General features: G+C 62.1%; 1 protein-coding gene across 1 annotated transcript in view; it reads left to right on the top strand.

Moving 5' to 3' along the window:
• The window catches only part of SND1 (staphylococcal nuclease and tudor domain containing 1), a 67,641-nt gene that overhangs the window by 22,536 nt on the left and 24,942 nt on the right, over nt 1-20,163 (top strand). The window contains exons 11-15 of the mRNA XM_083365481.1: nt 4,110-4,199; nt 5,767-5,867; nt 6,789-6,899; nt 8,064-8,136; nt 10,743-10,884. Coding sequence (XP_083221607.1) covers nt 4,110-4,199; nt 5,767-5,867; nt 6,789-6,899; nt 8,064-8,136; nt 10,743-10,884 — 517 coding nt within the window. The remainder of the gene's footprint in view (nt 1-4,109; nt 4,200-5,766; nt 5,868-6,788; nt 6,900-8,063; nt 8,137-10,742; nt 10,885-20,163) is intronic.

Genomic DNA, 20,163 nt, shown 5'->3' with positions numbered 1-20,163 from the left:
GGGCTGTGGAGTTGGGCAGGAGAAGGAAACGGGGGAGGCAGTCTTGAGTGATGCAGGCTTACAGAGAGGTACAGAGTCCTGGGGGGGCACATCATAGCCCCTGGACCTTCCATGCTTTGCGATGACCACCCCAGAACAGGACGCTTGACGGCTAAGGGGGGCCAGAGGGACTGAAGTGGCCCTGGCCTCACCTGCTGTGCCCCCCCCCTTTGCCCGGGCAGCTCTTGTCCATCTGGGACTGGCGCTCCCACGCCAGTGGTGCCGGCCCTGTTGCCCTCCCTGGTACCCCTGTGCCCGACAGTGTCTGGAGGGAGACCCCCTCCAAGGACTTTGGGGACTCGACATTGCTGCCTTAAATTGGCCTAAAAGTCCTCTTGGCTCACCCCCAAACCAAATGTTTTGCCGGGGTTTTCTGAATCGTGCCTGGGAGAATTCCCGGCTTGTGCCTGCAGCGCCTTGGCCTGGCGTGACTGGAAAGGAGGGAATGATTAATGGGGCAGGAGTTTTGACTGTGGGCTTATTTATGTGCTGATTGATGTGGAAGGAATGGATGGCAGGGAGGGCTTCAGGTCCTCCCCCCCCCCCCCCGCTGGGCCCTCCTCGAATGGAGGGGAGAGATTAGGGCTCTGGTGGGGCAGGACCAGCTTGGGGCTCTTGGGACAAGGGGCGGGCCTTCAAGGGGGAGGGGCTGGAGGAAGGCTGGTCCAGCGGGTGGGGGGTGTGTGGTCCCACAGCTCTCCAGCCTTTGGCACTGCTGCCTCTGCTCCGCCGGGCCAGGGAAGGGGGCTGCTTGTCTGCGTGGCCCACCACGTCTCGTGGCCTGCGGGGGGGGTGTGTCAATGTGGGCCGGTCACTTGGCTGAAGCCAGGGTGGGCGGTGGCTTGGGGAGAGGCAGCGGTTGAGGAGGGCCGCTGGATGGGAAGGCCCCAGGCTCTGCAGCAGCGCATAACTCAAGAGTGGCTGGCAAACCTGGATTGATGGCCTGCCTTGACAGGGGCTTCAGAGGCCTGGCATAAATTCATCTGGCAGCAGCTCCAGAAGAGGAAGATGGCTGCCATCTCCGTCCTGCTATCACCCCCACATCGCCCGTCTCTTAGCCCAGGAGGAGCCCCCCCAAGGGCCGCAAAAGAGCTGCGGGGTCTCTGTTCCCCAAAGAGAATGGCGGGGGGGGGTCCCCTGCAGCTCCTGGCCCTTTCCCCCACCGATCAGGCTTGGATCAGGGCAGAACCAGCTGGGGCCTCCCAGGGTGGAAGGCCCTTCTGTCACCCACAAAGGGGGGGTCTGGTGGCCCTCCTGCTGCTGGGGCTCAGCTGAGGTTCTGCGTGGTTCTGCTCCCTGCGGGAAGCTCGTGTTCCCCCCCTTTGGATCCAGGGCCCGGATGCCCTCCACCCAGACATTGCAGAAGACATCTAAGGGCCATCTTGGCTGATGGGCTGGTGATTCTCCTCCTCCTTGGGGTGGCTGGTTCAGTTGCAGGGGGCATTTTATCTGGCCGATGCCCCCCCTTCTGTCCATCCCTGTAGGCCTGGCAGGAGGGCCACCCCCGGGTCTCCTCGACTGAAGGATGGCATCTAGAAGTGCCCTTCTCTCTCGGGGCACCAGGGAGAGAGAGAGTTCTGGACTTGACCTCACCAGTCTCTTGGTGTCCCCGTTGAAGGCTTTTCTCTCTCTCTCTCTCTCTCTCTCTCTCTCTCTCTCTCTCTCTCTCTCTCTCTCTCTCTCTCTCTCTCACACACACACACACACACACACACACACACACACACACCCTCCTGATGTCCCCACTGAAGGCGTTTCTCGTTTCCCCTCTGGGTTTACCCTCAGCAACCCCCAAACATTTCCACCTTCTGTTCATCTGGGTTTTTATTATTTTTAATCTCTTGTTAGCCACCCAGAATCATATTTCCGAGGTGGATGGCCGCATAAATCTGCTTAATAAATAAATAAGATACAGTAATGAATGAATCGGTAAAATAGGAGCAAGATTCATTTGGGAATTAATCTAGGGTGAGGCCGATATTTATTTTAATTATGTGTTTGCTGGATTTATACCCAGCCTTTTCCCTGTGAGGCTCCTTTGGGATTTACATCCTGCCAGATTCTGGAATTCCCTCCTGGTACAAAAGTTGTTCTTTTCGTTTGTGTGTGTCCGTGTGTGTGTGTGTGTGTCCGTGTGTGTGTGTGTGTGTGTGTGTGTGTGTGTGAAGAGGTACTCTTCTACATTTTGTCACTTTAGCACAGCCAATCCCCTCGATTAATTGTAATTGAAGAGCAGCTACCAGTGGGGATAAAGCAGGAACAAGATGCAAATTAATTGATTTTATTTGGTGTGACTTGGGTGGAAGATTAATTGAGTGGCTTTATCGTCTGTGAAATTATTTATCAATTTGCATGCAGAGATATGAACCGGGGCGTGAGACTCCGTCCACGCAGACTTAAGGGAGAGCTTCCTCCTTACCTGCCCGGCCCCATCGGTCACCCTCTGCGGGCCGCCTCTCTCCCCAAAGGGAGCCCCCCCCCGGGCACTGGAAGGGGGCTGAGCCAGCAGGCCTCCTTGGGGAACCCCCCCTCGGACCATAGTTTGGGAAGGGGGGGAGGGCTGCACACGCACCCCCTCCCCTCCGGCCTGTGCTCCCTCTCCGGAGCTTTGTCCCTGGAGGGCTGGGAGACCAGGGCCCAGCGCCTGCCTGCCTGCCTCTTGGAACCAGAGCCTGGGCGGGAAGCCTCCGGCCTGCTGGGCTTGCAGCTCGAAGTGCAGCTGAACAGCCAGGCGAGGGGTCTCTGGGGATGCCCCTTCCGGAGGAGGCGTCTGCAATCTTAGTCTTGTGTGGAAGCGAGCCCCGGTGCTGGGGGGGGGGACAGGGAGGAGGGGGTGCCTTCAAGGGCCTCCGGATGCTGGGGAAGGGCAGCCCTGGGGGATTCTGCTGCCACCTCCGCTCCGCTTCCTTCAGGACGCCTGGCCTGGCAGGGCAGTTTTGCTAGGCAGCTGCCCGGCCGGCCAGCAGCCCTGGCACGCTGCCCACGAGGCTTTCTGGTCAGACAGCAAAGTGGGAAGGAGCCCGTCCGCAGGTCCCTCCCTCCCTCCCTCTCGAAGCTGCTGCCCTCCGAGGCAGCCTTGCAGGAGCCCCCCCCTGCTGCGATGGGACCTTGGGGAGGCTGGGGGGGACTTGAGAGGGGGCCGCAGAGGGGCCGGGCGAGCCAGGGGGTGACACCCGCAGAGCCCCCTTCTCTGACCCAGCTCCTCTGGGAGACCCCCTGCTCCCTTTCCTGCTCCTGCGTGGCTCAGAATTGGCTTCCTTGTGAGTTTCGTTGGTTCCCAGAGGATCCTCGGAATCCCCTTTAGCCTTTCCTAGGGCTGCCCCCTGCGCCACCCCCCCCGCAACACGGATTGTGTGGTTTCACACCTGAGTTTTCGAAGAGGCGTCTGGGTTTCCTTCCGCTCTCCTGAATGGGTCCTCCTGGCCCGGGGTTTGACCTACCCTTACTCCTCGTTTAGTGGCCATTCGCAATTACGACAGCGATGAGAAATTGTGACCGATCCTCCCACTTACAACCTTTGCAGATCTATGAATCCAAAGAGAGCCGAAATAAAATCCTAGGCGTAGTTGTGTTTTCAGTTAGCAACTCCTCCTCTTAACAACTGAATTGCAGTCACTAAACCAGGATGACCCATAATCCTGAGCCGTTCTGAGGAAAGGTGATCTGCTCTTTCAGTCGTCTCATTTTTTAGAAAGCAACATTTTTATGGTTTAGAAATGTGGCTGCCTGGAAGGAAAGCAGGGCTTTGGGCTGCAACAACCCTCCGTTTTCCATCTGAAAACACCGCAGAGGACTGAGGGGAAGATGGCCTGGTTTTAATAGTCCCTGGGGGGGGGTTCCAGGATTGCCCCCTCCTCCAGGCTGCTTCTGGGATGGGGCTTTGGGAAATCTGCTGCGACCCCTGCAATGCCTGGTGGGGGGGCACTGGGGGGCAGCCTTATGGGCCTCTGCTCCCCTGGGGCTTTGCCCGTCTCGGGCCTGGGGGCGCAGAGAGGCCCAAGTGGGCAAACTGCGATGCTCGCCAGGGCCGTGCTGGCACCGCTGACCCTCCTCTCTCCTTCCTTCCCCAGGACAAGAACCGGAAACTCCGTCCCCTCTACGACATCCCCTACATGTTTGAGGCCCGGGAGTTTCTGCGCAAGAAGCTGATCGGGAAGAAGGTGAGCCGCGCCCGGCCGGCCCGGGGGGGGGGAGGGGGGCTGTGAGGAGCCCTGTGAGGCGGCCATCTTCCTGCCCCCTTTTGCTCTGGGACCTAGAGCTGTCTCAGCCTGGCGCCCCCCTCCCGAGCTGGAGCAAGGCAGGGGGTGGGGGGAGAGGAGTGGCCTTCCCTGGGGCTTCTGCCCCCTCCCTCTGAACCGCCCCACAGGGCTCTGCTTCGTGCCGGGGGGGGGAGGCGGGAGGAGAGCGGCGCTTCTGGGCCAGCGGCTCTTCCCTGCCTTCTCTCCTCCCCCTCCCTGCGTGCTCCTTTGGGGAGCTGGTGGGCGCCCTCGACTGCCCCCCAACCAGCCCTGGGACTCGGCTGCCCCCTCTTCCTTGCGCCAGGGGCTGGGCTGGCCCTGAAGAGGGGGCGCCCCCTTGCTGCTGCGTGGGCCTCGCCACGAATGGCCTCTGACCCATGGGTGGCATGGGGGGAGGGGCTGTCTGGGCCTGGGCTGCAAAGGGCACCCCGTGTCAACCCAAGGAGAGCCTGCCCTTGCCCGCAGGTGGCCCTCGGGCCCCGGGGCTGCTGGCGGCTGCTTGTCTCTGGCGGCGTGTGCGTGGGGGGGGGCTCGGTGGCCCTCCCCGGCTGAGGTGGCTTTATTCAAATGACTTTTGTCAGCGCCACGTTTTTCACTTCAGATTAATTTGATTGAGGCCAGTGACGAGAAAGTCCTTTGTGCTAACGACCGAAAGAGGCCCCGGGCCGGGTTGCCACTGATCAGAAGTGACAGGCTGAGCGGCCGGCCCCCTCTCCTTGCCGCCCAGCGAGATCAAGAATGCCCTGCAACTGGAGGCCCAGGCCGCGGAGGGGGTTGGCCGGCCCCCCAGGGCTGGTGGCTGCAGGGTGGCATGCTCCAGCCACGAGCCGGGGGGGGGCTCTCTTTCCTTTGGCCAGGCGCCAGGACAGCCTCGGTCAGCCCTGGACCGCCCCCTCCCCTCGCTTCCCGGCTTTCTCCGAGTCGGTGCCCAACCGGCCAGAGAGCCTCCGGTGGCCCCACCGTCCTGTCCTTGGCTTATCTCCCACCTTGCTAGGCCTGACCCACCCTGGCCGAGAGAAGGGCCCTGGACTCCTGGGCGGGGAAGAAGGCGGGCCTCTCTCTTTCCTTCCCTTGCCAGCGGGCCTCTCTCTCTTGCCCCATAGCAGAGGGCCAGGCGGCCCCTCTCTCCTCCGCGGGCACAAGCCTGGCTAGGCCACCCTTCCCTGCTCCAACACACACACACACACACACACACACACACACGGAATCCACCAGCAGCACCCCTTCTCAGAATACAGATGCTGCCAGCGTGGGACCCCCATCCCCATATGGCTTAGCAACTCCGGCTAGGGAGGTTGGGAGACGGGCAGACCCCTCCCCCCAACCCTAACCCCCCAGAGCCTCTCCTCCCCTGCGTGGGCTGCCGGTCCTCAGCAGGGGCCCCTGCGTGGCTGGTGGGAGGGCGTTTGGGGGCCGCCCTTCCTTCCCAGCTGTCTCTGGCTGGCCGTCCTCCCACCGAGGCCACTGAGCCTTCCTGTCCTCCCTCCAGGTGAACGTCACAGTGGACTACATTCGGCCGGCCAGCGGGGCGACCGACACGGTTCCCGCCTTCTCGGAGCGCACCTGTGCCACAGTCACCATTGGCGGCATGTGAGTGTCGGGGACGTCGGGCATCCAGGGTGGTGGCAGTCTCAGCCGAGCAGAGCCCCCTGCCCCAGACCTTTGCTTCAGCTCCCTAGTGCCGCCAACTGCCACCCGGGGACACAGCCGGCCACCCCAGAGCCTCCGGTTAATCCACCCCTGCCACCCGCGCCCCACCGGCTCCCTTCTTCCTCCGTCGCGGCCCTCTGTGAGGGAGCCGCTGGTGGCACCGGGCCTCCTTCCCAAGGCCATGGGGGCCATTCTGGCGGTGCGTCCCTTCCCCCCTTCCCCACCTGGCACGCAGTTCCCTTCTTGGCGCATCGCCTGGGGCAGGGGAGGGGCGGCCGGCTCGGGAAGGGTAGGCCATGCGCTGGTTTGAGCCAAGGAGGAGTGGCTGCTGCTTCCTTCCCGCTGCCTGGCGCTCTGTCCTCCTGTTGTCGCCTGCCTTCTGCCCGTCTCAGCCCAGCCAATCCTGGGCTCTGTGGAACTGTCCCTCTGGCACCCCCTGCCCCTGCCCTGGCCCAAGCGACAAAGGAGCCCCCTCGCCGCTTAGAAGCTGCTGGACAAAGGCCAAGTCCCCAGGGGCGTTGGCCAGGAGCCGGGCCCCGCCTGCCTCGGCATGCTGGCTTTGGGCCTGGTTTCAAAGACCCCCGTGAAGTTTCCTTGGAAAAGGAGGGAAGCAGCTGGAAGGGGGGACCGAGCCCCTTTGCGGAGGAATCTACCCTTGCCTTGGGCCCCCTGGCCCCAGAGGGGGGAGCGGGCGCTTTGGAGGGCCCGTGGAGCCCTGCCCTTCTGGGGACGGGCCATAGGGGCAGCAGGCCTTGCCTCTGGAGCGCTCCTTGGGGTGGAAAGGAGGGCCTCGGCTGCCCACCCAGAGAGGAGACCCCCGCCCGTCTTTCCTGGCTAACTGCTGATCTTGGTCCCTTGCAGCAACATTGCCGAAGCGCTGGTCAGCAAGGGGCTGGCTACTGTCATTCGCTACCGCCAGGACGATGACCAGCGCTCCTCCCACTACGATGAGCTGCTGGCGGCCGAGGCCCGGTGAGCTGTGGGAGGGGGATCGGGGGGGGGGCTCCTGCCACGGGCCAGGCTGGCATCGGGAGGGAGCGGGCATCCTCACCAGGTGCCCAGGTCAGAGGGCAAGGAGGGGAGGCTTCTTGGTGCTTGGGGGCCCAGGGTATCCCAGGACCGGCACGGAGGTTGTGGGGAAAGGTGGCCAATAGGGTAGGGTTGGGGGTCAAGGGAGAGAGCGGGCAAACAACACCCCAGCAGTTTCCCCCCCCAAATTGGAACCGTGCAGGGGACTTCAAAGGTTTGATATCAAACAGCCCCCCCCCCCCCAGATTCTTTAGAAAAAAAAGGAAGCCAGGGAGCCTCCGGCCAGCCAGCCCCTCCTCTGCCCTGAACGAAGAGCTTCAAGGGGGGGGCACAGCCCCAGAATGGGGGGCTGCACTGAGCCTGCTGGGCCTTTTCTCGGGGCTGCTCACGGTCAGCTCATGAGGCCCCAGAGTCCTCCTCCTCCTCCTCCTCTCCTTGGCTTGGGAGGGGCCTGCAAAGGAAACCTCGCTGGGGGGGGAGGAAGTGGGGGAGCCGCCTCTTCCAAGGCCCCTTTCTGCTCTGCAGTGAAGAGGCCTGGGGTCCCCCGGGCCCTCGGGGAGGGGGCTGCTCGGAACACGAGGGAGGGAGGGGGCTGGGCCCCCCACAGAAGGCATCCCGCCTTCCAGGGTTGCAGTAGTCTCGGGGGGGGGGGAGTGTCCCCGGCCTTCTCAGAAGCTTCAGCGATGTGCCCAGAGGCAGGGGCAGTGTCCTGCTGGGGTTGGGCACAGGCTGACCTCTGGGTCCTGGAGACAGGCGGGCTCTTCTGAGTGAGTGGGGGTCTCATGGGTGTCTCCCACCCCCTGCCCCCTTCTCCAAACCAGATGTGGGGCTTTGGGCTCTTGGGGGTTGCTCTCCCTGCCTGCCTGCAGAGCTTACCCCCCCCCAAGGTCAGCACCTCTTAGTCTTCAGATGCCCCCACTGATGCTTTCTGCCCATCACGCAACCTGGGCCCTTTTGTGCCCCCAGAGGGTGGAGCCCCCGGCACCACGGCTGCAGGGTGCCCGAGGGCGCCCCCCACTAAGAGGGAAGGGAGGGGCCCTGGGGCAGAGAGCAGGGCAGGTGCTGTGGAGCTCCTGGGTGCTGCTGACCCTCCCTCGTCCCCAACAGGGCAGTCAAGAACGGCAAAGGCCTGCACAGCAAGAAGGAGGTCCCCATCCACCGAGTGGCCGACATCTCCGGGGTAAGCAGCCCTCTTGGGGGCCCTGGCCGATTGGTGTGGGATCCAGGGGTGCTCTGGGTCTGCTCCTCCTCCGCCTTTTCCCCACTCTCCACCCGTGGGGGGAGCAGCTGCTCTCCCTGCTCCGGAAGAGCTGGCAAGCTTGTGCCAGTTGCCCCCCTCGGTGCTCGTGGCTCGGCCCCGCGGCAGAGGAGAGGAAGCCGTGGCCTTCTTGGCCTGGCGGAGACCTTGTGGTCAGCGGGAGCAGCAGCCTCTGGGCTCTTGAAGGGCTGCCTCTGCCCCCTCTTGGCCGTACTCTGGCCGTGTGCCTGGGAGGCTGGTGGCTGCTTTGCCAGCGTGTGTGGCAGGCAGGCAGGCAGGCAGGCAGGCAGGCAGTGGTCGGGGTGTGTGTGTGCGTGCTCAGCAGGCTCCCTTCCTCGCTTGCTCCAGCACTTGCTCCCTGGCCCTTTGTGGCTGAACCAGCTGCCTGGCGAGGGGGCTGCTGCTGCTACGCTTGGTTCTCTGTCCCGCTCTTCCCCAGCACTGCGAGGTGGGGAGGGGTCTTCCTGCCCTGCTTTCTACCCCCCCCACACCATGTTCGTAAGGGAATTTGCTTGGTCAGGGGAGGGGAACGTGGCACAACGCACACTGGCTCTGCCGGATGGCTGGAGAGGGCAGCCCCAGCCCGGGCGGCGTAGGCAGTGAGGGAGACGACGGGGCCGCTGGAGAGCGGTTCCCGAGGTGACGAGGGGGAAACATCCTCTCTCCTCCCTCCCTTTGGCTGTGGGGGGCAGGAGGCCCAGCGCCTTCGGAAGTGCATATGGGTGTTGTTAGAGCGATTTTGGTCTGCCCAGGGATTTCCTGGTCCAGACTGCCTCCTGGGGCTCTTGCCAGGAGTTGGGGTTGATTTCCTCTTCCGTCCAGCAAGGGAGACCCAGGATCCTAGCCCTAAGCCTTGCCTAACCCTAAGCCTTGCGCCTGAGCCACCCGGCCAGCCGGGGAGGCCTCCGCCACGTGAGGCTGCAGAGGGTCTCCTGCTTAGGGGGTGGGCTGGCCTCGGGACACCCTTCCTCTGAGCCTTTGTGGGAGAGAGGGAGGGGCTGCCCCTGGACCTCCCTGTCACAGCCAGAGTGGACTCCCGACCCAGAGCGGGGAGGGCCCCTGCGCACAGCCCTGACTGGGCCGGGGACTGTCCTGGCAGGCAGATGGCCGCTGCCGAGGTCCAGCTGACCAACTTCCCGCAGGAGGGCCTGGTCTCGGCTGGGCCGGGGGCTTCCAGCCGGGCTGCTTCCCAACTGACCCCTCCAGAACGCAGGGTTGACAAAATAGCCCCTCCCCCCTCACCTGTCTGTACTAAGGACCCTGGATTGCAGTGGGGCTGCTGGCCTGGGCAGGCGGTCTAATTTCGGCCGGTGCCTGGAGGCGTCTTCGGTGGGCTGAGCTGCTCCTGCAGCCGAGACGTTCAGGGGCTGCCCAGAAGAGGCCAGGGGTTGATGAGCTCCCTGAAAGCCCCTCTCCTACCCCCCCCCCCCCGCCCCAAAGGGAATGGGGGAGGCTTGCCTGCCTTCTGCGTCCTCTCCTTCCCGGGAAGGTGGCCTCACGCCAGAGTCCCCAGCTAAATAATTCAAACCACACAAGACAAACGGCTGAGCCTCCCTCCTTCCCTCGATGGCTGGCTTGGAGGGAAGGGGAGGCCCGCAGAGCCCCCTCCTCCTGCCGAGACCTCGCCTAATTTTGCATAACTGGCAGCCATTCACATAATGTGGAGTTATGATTCCATTTTCCTTCATTCGGTCGGTGCGTAATTTCCTTTCCATTTGCAGATAATTAAGATGGGGGGGGGCTTAAAAGAGGAGCAAGCCTTTTGCTCCCGCCCTGGCTGGGGAGGGGGGGAGGGGGGGAGGGAAGGGCTGCTCCTGGCAAAGGAGGGCCTGTGCCCCCCACCCCACCCTGGGCCCTCCAAGGCAGCCTCTGTCCTGGCGTGGGAGCCCCTGGACCTCAGCTGCCCAAGAGGCCTGTCTGTGGAGAAACGGCCTTGGGGAACCTCGGCGTCCCCGAATGGTCGCCCAGGCAGGGCCCGGATGGGCTTTCCTCCCGAGAGAAGTGGGGGGGTCGGGGCAACCCCAGCCAGAGGCAGAAGTGTGTGGGGCCCCCTCCACCCTGCCCCAGCAAGGGTTCCCCTGCCAAGCTTCCTGCTGCGGGGGTGTCATCCCTGGCCTCCGTGGCCCGGCCCCCACGCCGGCCATCCAGGACCGGGAAGCTCCGGCCGGCTTCTTCTGAGCTGCAGAGCCCCTGGCTGCTCTCCTTGGCTTGGCCGCTCAGCGTGACGATGGGCAGAGTCCCGAGGAGAGCCTGCTTCATAGCAGTTGCCGGAGGAGGGCTGGGCTCCTTCGGCTGCGTGCAACCGCTGGTGTTGTGTGAACCGGGCTCCCTGAACAGGGCAGGACGGGCCAGAGCGAAGGTGGGGAGAGCGGCGGCTGGCCCCTCCTGGGAAGAAGGGTGTGTGTGCAGCCACCCAGACAAGGAGGCCCCCAGCCTGCACTCTCCCTCCTGCTCTACCTCCGGGGGGGGGGGGAGGAGGAAGGTGAGCCCAGCGCCAGCCCCCCTTCACCGGCCTCTCCCCCCCCCAGGACACCCAGAAGGCCAAGCAGTTCCTGCCCTTCCTGCAGCGGGCCGGCCGCTCGGAGGCCGTGGTGGAGTACGTCTTCAGCGGCTCCCGCCTGAAGCTCTACCTGCCCAAGGAGACCTGCCTGATCACTTTCCTGCTGGCCGGTGAGCGAGCGGAAGGGGGGAGGGAGGCGGGGGGCATCTTCGGGGGGGGCGGGGGGGGCTCTGGCTGGGGAAGCGCCGAGGAGGAGATGGGCAGGAGAGCGGCCGGTCTGGAGAGGCCCAGCAGGAGCGCCCGGAAGGCACTGGGGGGGCAGCTCCGTCTGGCAGGGGCTGAATTTATTTATTTATTTATTTATTTATTTATTTATTTATTTATTTATTTATTTATTTATTTATTTATTTATTTATTTAATTCCATTTATATCCCGCCCTTCTCCGAAGACTCAGGGCGGCTTACAAGCTTAGCAGTAGCCTTCATTCTATGTATATGCCTGCTTATTAGGGCTTTCACACACACACCCCAAGCGGCATTATTACAGTCAGCTTAATTGCCCCCAACAATCTGGGTCCTCATTTTACCTACCTGGGAAGGATGGGAGGCTGAGTCAACCTTGAGCCTGGTGGGACGCGAACCTGCACTCATTGCAGGCAGCTGGTGTTACTTAAGGAGGCATTAGCCCATTGCTCCACCAAGGCTCATTGGGTGCCAGGGGGGCCCTCCGTGGGGCACCCGCTTGCTTCGCCCGAGGATTCCCGGACCCGAGTGCAAGAGGAGACCATTTGCAGGAAGAGCGTCCCAAGAGGGAAGAGGGGCAGGGAAGGGGCCTTTGGAGCAGAAGCTGAAGGACCCAGCTGGGGTGCCCTCCTTTGGGGCTCGGCCTGAGCACCCCCAGGCGCCTGGGCCACCTTGACCGTGGATGGTTGAAGAACTTCCAGGCAGGATGTAAGATGAATAAAGCAGCGGTCTGAAGGGAGCCTGGTGTGCCAGCAATCGCCCCCCCCCCCCCCCACCATAGCCTGGTCTGCCTCCTCCGGGGCTCTGCGGATGGCTGGTCTCTGCTTTGAGTAATGGGGGAGGGGCATCCTCCTTTTTGGGAGTAAGATGGGGGGGATTTGTTTTGTCTGAGGCCTTGTCGCTGGGAGGGAGCTTTGGCAGAGGATGCTTGCTTCTGCGCCCCCCCCCCCCGCCCCCATCTCTTATCTCGTGGGGGACCTCGGGTAGTTTCTGCGCTGGCACAGCTGGGTTGAGCAGACCGTCTCTCAGACACCCAGCTCAGAAGTTCTCGCTTGCCCCTCGTCGTGCCCCCCCGGAGCCCGGGCAGCTCCCGAAAGTGATGGGTTTTATGATAAGGTTGGGATGTTCCCTTTGGCAAATTGTGGCTGCGCCGGTGAAATTTCCAGATGCCCTTCAAGGACAGTCACGGGCAGAGAACATTACGGTCCTTTTAAGCAGAGATTTGGGGGGGGGTGTCAGCTGGGCCAAGGCCCTCCCAGCCACGTCTCCCCCTTCTAACAGGAGAGCAGGAGAATTACAGCCCCACCAGGCGCTGACCTTGAAGTCTGGTGGGGCCGTCGTCTCCGCATTAACGGAGGAGAAGGTGGAGTCACTCCAAATAACCAAATGCCTCGATTGGGGGATTGATGTGGTCCTGAAGGCCAGCCAGGCTGAGGCAGCCCCTGCCAGGATCCCACCAACAGCGCTGAGACCCCCGGAAGCCTCTCTTGGCCCCTTCTGGCCCAGACAGAGTCGGGGGGGGGGGGTATTTGGCGTCTCTATCCCAGGACTGGGCTGGTGCTTCTCTTTCCCGCCTGCTTCGCTCCCTGGCCAGGGTTGTCTCTCGGCTCCTCCTGTGCCCTTGAATGCCCCCCCCTTGTCTGGCAGCAGAAACTCCCACCCTGCGCAGCTCCCTTTGCAAGGCTGTGGGGGGGGGTCGGGCTCCTCAGAGGGACGGGACAGGCTTCCTCTCCTGCAGGCCCACCAGGAGGAGGAGAGACAGGAGGCCGTGGGCCCTAAGCAGCCGGAGGGCAGCCAGAAGGAAGTCTGGGCCGAGTGCTGACCTGGCAGGATGGTAGCATTCATTCCGGGGTGCGTAAGGTCTGTGGGCCTCTTCCTGGGGAGGGGGAGAGTCTGCATCCAGGGCCTCTGGGCGCGCGCGTGTGTGTGTGTGTGGGGCGCGTTGTGCATCCCTGGCAGCCGGTCGGAGAGCCCGAAGCTTCCTCCTGAGTGAGGACTTCCCGGCCCACGGGGGTCCCTCTGCCAGCTGCCCTTTGATGCAGTGGCTGCTTTCCAGAACCCCCTCCCAGATCTGGGGCTGCCTCCCTGGACCGGCCTTGGCTGGCCCCCCACCCGCCTGCTGCTGGGGCTGATGGTTGGGCAAGTCCAGATCGCAAGCAGAAGTGGTGGCTCAGGGCCCGGCCCCAGGCCCCCTTCTGCCCGCTTGAAGAACCCAGCCTTTGAGTTGCGGTGGGGGGGAAAGGGCATCTCTCCTTGCCAGCCATCCCATATGTTTGGGGGCATGCCCTGCCAGCCCCCCACACTGGCTCACCGCGCAGGGTCTCTGATGAGGCCTTGTGGCCAGGGTAGGACTGATCCTGGTCCTTGGATCTGGCCAACCAGCCTTCCCCCCCCACCCCCCCACGCGGGAGCTTCTCCCCTAGGGCTTCAGTGTGTCCTTCGTCCCCTCCTCTCCTGGCGCCCGGCCCTTCCCCTTGGCAAAGGCTGGCACAGAGGCCAGATGGAGGCAACGGAGGAGGCGCCTGGGCTGTGCACAGGACCGGGGAGCCCACGGGCTCCTTCGTGCCGCCTGGGCGTGATACGGCGATGCCGCGACTTGCAGTCTTATTTATAATTAACTAATCTTAAAGTCAGCTGCACAAGACAAGAAAATGAGTCTTCGTTGCAGAGCCTCTGATATTTAAAAATGTTAATGTGCTAAAACTCCCACTCCTGTTAGGGGGGCGGGGGGAAGAGATGCCTCACGGGGGCAGGTGCCACACGTGGAGGAGACGCTCACGTGGGGCAGGCTGAGTGGAGGAGCCCCTGTGAGCCTGCGGGGGGGTCCTGGGAGGGGAGGCTGCTTGCTTGATGTAATGGGGTTCCTGGCCCACCCGGTCTTCAATTGAATTGCACAATTAGTGGGAATGTGAAGATGTTTGAATTGGGTTTACCTCTGTAATTGAATTCCAGTTCTATGGGATTCTGGAAAGGAACCCTCCCCCACCCCACCGCCTTCATCCCTAACCCTTCCCTTCCTGGGGGTGGGGGGGAGGGGAGGGCACGGCCCCGGTGAGGGGAGACTGGGCGGCCCCCAACTCGACTTCTGCCCCACCGGCTCAGCCCTCCAAGGGCCCAGCAGCCGACCTCCTCGCTCTGCCCCCCCCCCCGCCCCAGGGACCAGCCAGGAGGCTCCTTGTGAGCCGAGCCAGCCTTTGGGGGCAGGTTGGGCTGCTGGCCTTTGGTCTCTGGGCCTCAGTTCCAGGGTGGGCACCCTCTGCCCTGGTGGGGTGACTGTCAGGCCCTTTGGGCCCGAGATTTGTCTGAAAGGGCCTAGGGCTCCACCCTGCTTGAGCAGCGGGTTAGCCCCTCTTTTTCTGATGTTCTGCTCTTGCCCGGCTTTGGCGGCTCCAGGGGGCATCACGGGCCCTGATGGAGGCGGGCTGCCTCCTACGGCTGTGGCAGGCGGAAGCAGCTTTGGTGCCCCCTCCCTCCCCCCTCCCTCTCCGGAGTGCTGGTTGAGCAGGGATCAGCGGTTAAATGTAACTTTCCGGTGTGGATCTGTCATCAGGACAGCGAGGTTGCCTCTGCTGCGGCTTTTCTGAAGCGGAGCTAATTTTGGACACGGAGACGTTCTGGGGGGGGGGGCACAACAACCTCGAGGAGAAGGCCGCCCCAGCCCTGCTGGGAGCTCTGTTTAGGTTCTGTTGCTATGGGAACAGGTTGGGGAGGGGGCTGTTCTGCTTCAGAGACCCCAGCCTCCCTCTTTCCTTGGGTTTATAATTTGCCCCCCCCCCCGCTTTCCTCACTGGGGGGGCGTGAGACGGGCGGGATTGGGCTGCCCACGCCTGGTTTGGGATGCTGCCGTTTGCTCTGTGGGTGGGCCCGGGGGGCTTTCCTGGGCCTTTTGGGCCTCGTTCCGAGCCAAGGGCAGCAGGGCGAGGGGTGCAGAGTGTGCGAGGAGACCCGGCGTCTTTGTGCCACAGCACAGAGCCTGGGCGGCCCAAGGAGAAGGGCCACTGCCGTTGCTGGACTGGGGTGGGCCTTGCAAGCCACTCGCACGTGAGAACGCCTGGCCCAGATTTTGGGGCGCCTTGGTGCTGGGGCACTGGAGGCCATTCTGGGCAGGAGGAGGGATTCACTGGCGAGATCTTGGGGCGGAGCTGGAGAAGCAGTTGGCAAAACACGAGTCGGGGCTGTGACGCAGCTGCAGCAGAGGCCAAGGCGATTTTAAGCCCCGTAGTTTCCAAATTGGGGCGCGTAATTGTGCTGTTTTGTTCGACTTGGATCAGACGGAGCACCGTATCTCGTTCTGGGCCTTGCACTTTTAAGAATTTGGAGAAAGTGGAAAAGGTTCACAGGACGACATAGGTGGTCCTCGAGTTATGACCAATTATTTAATGACCAAAGTTACAGGCCTAGAAAAGAGTGCTTTATGGCCTGTGAAGCATTTTTGGCTGTTATAAAATATCGCGCACCCCCTCCCCCGCAGTCACACGGCTGCATTTCAGGCAAGCGGAGTGGACTATGGGTCGCAGTCTCTTGTCATGTGACTGTTTTGCTCTTACAAAAAGCCCCCACTCAGCAGAATCCCTTAACGACCACCATAAAAACAGTTGAAAAAACGGTGCCTCAATCACGAATCCAACAAAATCCCCTCTCCCCCCCTCTCCCCCGCTAATTGTGGTCGCAAATGGAGGGGCACCTGCGGGCAGCAGCAGCAGCAGCCTCGTCCCATGGGGGAGGGAGCTGGGGCGGAGGGGAGTCCCTGTCCCCCACCCCCACCTCTGAGGACAAGAGACGGGGCGAGGGACAAGCTGCAGGGAGGCCCAGTCGGTTGGAGGGAGATCCTCCAGGGCCGGAGCAGCTTCACCCCCCAACCCCCGACTGGGGGGGTGTTTCCTCTTGCCTGGATGCACATCAGCTCACATGGGGGGGGAATGTTGCCCTTAGGGGGAGCAGTGATGGCGCCCGCCCACCCTCGGATGACCCACCTGGACTGGTGCCGTGCCTGGCCTCTTGCCGCCCTCGCCCTCCCCTGCGCGCCTGGCTGTCGCTTGGGCATGGGGTGTCCTTGCGGGGTGTCTTGGCTGGGCCTGGCAGATGCACGGTAGCTGAGCCAGCAGGTTGGGAGCCATGGCCAAACCCTCAGCAGGGCCACGGGCATCTCCTGGACCTCCTGGTTGTGGGGCAGCCTCCCTCCTCTGTTGGTTCTCTTTGTGCCCCCAAAGACGTTCCATTTTTAGACTTTGATGCTTGCCAGTAGGGCGGGTGGTTGCCATGGGCCATGCTGCTGCCCCCCCTCCCGTTGCCTCAGATACCCCAACATGCCCCTCCCCCACCGTCTGACCGTGCAGGAGCGCCCTTCCCTGGCAAGTGGGCCTCAGCTCGAGGAGAAGGATGCCGCCGGCTGCCCGTCTCCAGGATGTCCCGGGAGGCGGGAAGGTGGGCACGTGGCGAGCAAAGGCGAGCCTGCAGATCCAGCCCGGATTGCCGTTCAGCTGCATGCCGTGGCCTTCTCTTGTGGCGCCTCCATTGCTGGGATGGCAGCTGTGGGCCCCGGAGCGTCTCCCCTCGTGGGCTGCCATCTGCTCGTGATGCGGCTGCCGGCACTTTGCCCCAAATCGTCTCGGTTCGGATCCTCTGCCGTGCTCTGCTGCAGGGATGGGATTTCTCGCGCTCTCCTCCCTTCCGAGGCCCCTCTGATCTGCCCGCTTTCCCTGCTAGAACCGACTGAGCTGGGAACGGTCCTTCTCCACTCGTGTCCAGCTCTGAAACAGCCCATGGGTGCCCCAGCGTGCCAAATCTGATTGCACCAAATGAGCAGGGTTTTTTAACAGTCCTTTTTTATGACCCCGGATCTGCAGTTTCCCCACCTCCCACTCTCTGCCTGCCTGTCAGCCGGGGGCCTCTTCGCCCTGCCTGCCAAGCCTCCGCGGCTCTGATCCCCTGGGCTGCTGCCCGCTGCGCTGGCTCTGGGCCGCTTGGGCCGCCCGCCTGCTCCTCTCTTTCTGTGGCCTCCGTACTCTTCTGGGCCTTCCCTTCCCAATCTTCCCCAGCCCCACTCAAGAACAGGGGTGGAGGCGAGGCTTGGACCCTCGGCTGCCCTGTGTGCTGGGAGCCTGGTTCTCTGCAGGGGGAGCCTCCTCCCCACCTCCCTTGCCTTCTGCTCCTCTTGTGGCATGGCTGCCCAGGTCTGTGCCCCCGCACCGGCTCTTCTCCCTGGCTTGGTCTGCTGACACAGATTTTGCCCCTCCGCAGAAAGCAGGGATGCTCTGGCGGGCGTCGGGGTCCTGCCTTCTTCATCCCAGGGAGCCCCCTCCTCAATCTCGAGGCCGGGGGCAGCATGCCTGCTGGAGCTGGGGGGGAATTGGTTTGCCCCCAGCACAGACTCCGTGAGATGGAGCTGCAGCAGACGAGAGGGTGAAGCTGCCCCCCTCCAGCTGCATGGCTGCTCAATGCTCCCCCAGCGGAGGGACGGAGGGAGGGGGGTTCCTGCTGCCGCATCAGCACTTCCTCGCCGGGAGCAGCCGGAGCGAGCGAGCGAGCGGGGCGTGCGCTGCCTGGTGCCAGCTCACAGGATGCTGAAGAGCCTTGTAGGCAAAAAGGCAGCGGCTCTCTCCAGGGGGGCGAATCAGTGGCAGGGCAGTTTTTCCTCTGGCCCAGAGAGCGGGGAGGAAGCAGAGCCAGGCTTCTGGGCTGGGGCAGCCCTTGGCCAAGGCCTGGTCTCCTCCGGGCGCCCAGGAGCTGCTTTGCCCCTCCCCTCCTCCGAGCCCCCTCCTCCCTGTAGTTGGGCTCTGGCCGGCCTGTGGCCACCCTTGGCCGTTCTGGAGGCAGGCCTGGGTGACTTTGACCACATCCTGAAAAATGCCCTAAAGTCAGTGGAAATTTCCCCCCAAATAAGACGATAAAAGCTCAGTTGCAAATAACTTGAAGGAGAGGAGAAAATGAAACATAGTGGAGGAAACCAATTGAAATTTGCAGATGACACAAACTGGGTGGGATAGCCGACATTTCGGAAGAAAGGCTGGAGATTCAGAAGGACCCGGGGCCCTGTCCAGGAAAATGCAGCTCAGTGGCCAGAGAAGAACACAGGCGAGAAGAACCAGGTGCACAGGTAGAGAATAAACGCCTCAACAGCAGTCACCTTGCGAGGGACCTCGGAGTCCTAGTGGAGAATGACTTCAATAGGAGCCGGGGCTGTATGGCAGCTGCCAAAAAAGCCAACACACTGCTAGGCTGCATTAACAGGGATAGAATCAAGATCACGCGAAGTGTTAGTGCCACTTTATAAGGTCTTGGTAAGGCCACAGTTGGAATATTGCCTCCAGCTTGGTCACCGTGATGTAAAAAAGATGTTGAGGCTCTAGAGAGAGTGCAGAGAAGAGCAGCAAAGAGGATTAGGGGGCTGGAGGCTGAAACGTATAAAGACCGGTGGCTGGAATTGGGTGTGTCTAGTTTAATGAGGAGAAGGACGAGGGGGGACACGAGAGAAGTCTTCCAATAGTTGAGGGGCTGCCACAAGGAATGTAGGTCAACCTGTTCTCCAAAGCAGAGCCCCCCCCAACCTTTTGGGCACCAGGGACCGGTTCCGTGGAGAGAGGTTTTCCCACGGAGCAGTGTGTGTGTGTGTGTGGTTTTGTGCTGCCTGCATCGTGTGGATGGGGTTTTCCTTGTTTGTGCAGACTGGTTGTTGGCATGCCACAGCCCGGTACTGGTCCACGGACCGGGGGTTGGGGACCCCTGCTCCAAAACACCGAAAGGCAGGAAAAAGAAGCCACGGTTGGACACCGATCAAGGAGAGAAGCAACCTAGAACTAAGGAGGGTTCCCCTGACATTGAGAAGAGTGAATCGACGGACCGGCTCCCCTTCAGGAGTTGTGGGTGCTCCAACGCTGGAAGTTTTTAAAGAAGAGACTGGGCAGCCACTTGTCCAGAATGGCGTAAAGACTCCTACTTGAGTAGGGGGTTGGACTAGAAGACCTCCAGGGTCCCTTACTCTTAATTGGAAGCTGGGTGAGAAAAGAGAGGAGAGGGAAAGCCGGCAGACTCCGGCTTTTGTCATTTTTCCCAGCCGTTTTGTGTAGCCGCAGGAAGCCCTTTGGGAGCTTTGGCTCTTTGCAGTGGAGCAGCAGCCCGTTGCCTCTACATGCATTCTGTGTACTCCTGTCCACACACACACACCTGTGGGGCACTTGACCAGACGGGGTGTGCGGCTCCCACTCTTAAGCCGCTGCCCGCCTGCCCCTCCGTGTGTGGCCTGGCTTCTCCTCGCAGCTGCCCCCAGCCACATCCAGCCCGCGGTCAGGCTGCCTTTTTCTTCTGGCACCTTTTCAAAGTTTGGCTCCCTCCTGGAGTTATCCAGTCCCCTTGGCGCCCTTTGTGCCCATCCTCCCCCGGGGTGGAAGAGGATAAGAAGGGTTCCTGCAGGAAGGGAAGGGAGGACAAGGAGAGGAACCGGGCACTCTGTGCTGAAGCTGGCAGGAGGCGCCTCTTCGGACCCCTTTGGGCTTCGGTCTCCTCTGCTGCCTCTTCCAGAGGGGAAGAAGGGCCAGGAGGGGGACGAGGAGAGACCGGGACGTGGGATGGACGGAGCGCCTCTTCTCTTTGGATGAGCATCTGGGGGCAAGCGACTGCCTAGGAAGCAGCTGGTGCTTTGGCTGAGCCCTCTCCTCTTCCACAAGGGGAGGAAAGGCGCTCGGGCGGTTCTTAAAGATGTCCCTTGAAACGGTCAGGTGGCTGTCGGCAAGCTTTGGTGAGAAGCTGGTTTTCTAGACTAAGTTCAGGTGACTGACCTTTCTAACAGATTGTGAGAATGCTCTAGGTATAAAGTGTCCTCATTTCAGCCAACCTTTTGACCCAAGTATCCTGTGGCACCCATGCCAGCTGTTTGAGTGGCTTTGCCCAGCATGGCAAGGCTCGGGAGGGGTAAAAGAACTACAGTCTCGCTAAAGTGAGGTAGCGAATGCGGTGCTGTGGGGCTTAGCTCTGGATCCCGTACTTCTCAAGGCGTCGATTAATAACTTCATTAATAGTCATTAAGAGGCAGAGGGAATCTGATTAGATTTTAGATGACACAGAACTGACTGGCATATCTGCTCTCTCAGAAAACGTGACCGTGACAGCGTGTTTAAACCATGCGGGTTTTGAGCAAAGTCTAGCCAGCCAGTGTCCCGGGCTCATTCCTCAAACTCCGGAGATTGGCTGCTTTTTCGCGAGGTGGGATT

Source organism: Vipera ursinii (assembly GCF_947247035.1).
Source record: "Vipera ursinii genome assembly, chromosome: 6".
NCBI classification, from domain to species: Eukaryota; Metazoa; Chordata; class Lepidosauria; order Squamata; family Viperidae; genus Vipera; species Vipera ursinii.
Note: the sequence above shows the minus strand (reverse complement) of the source record. Positions and strands in the feature narration are given on the sequence as shown.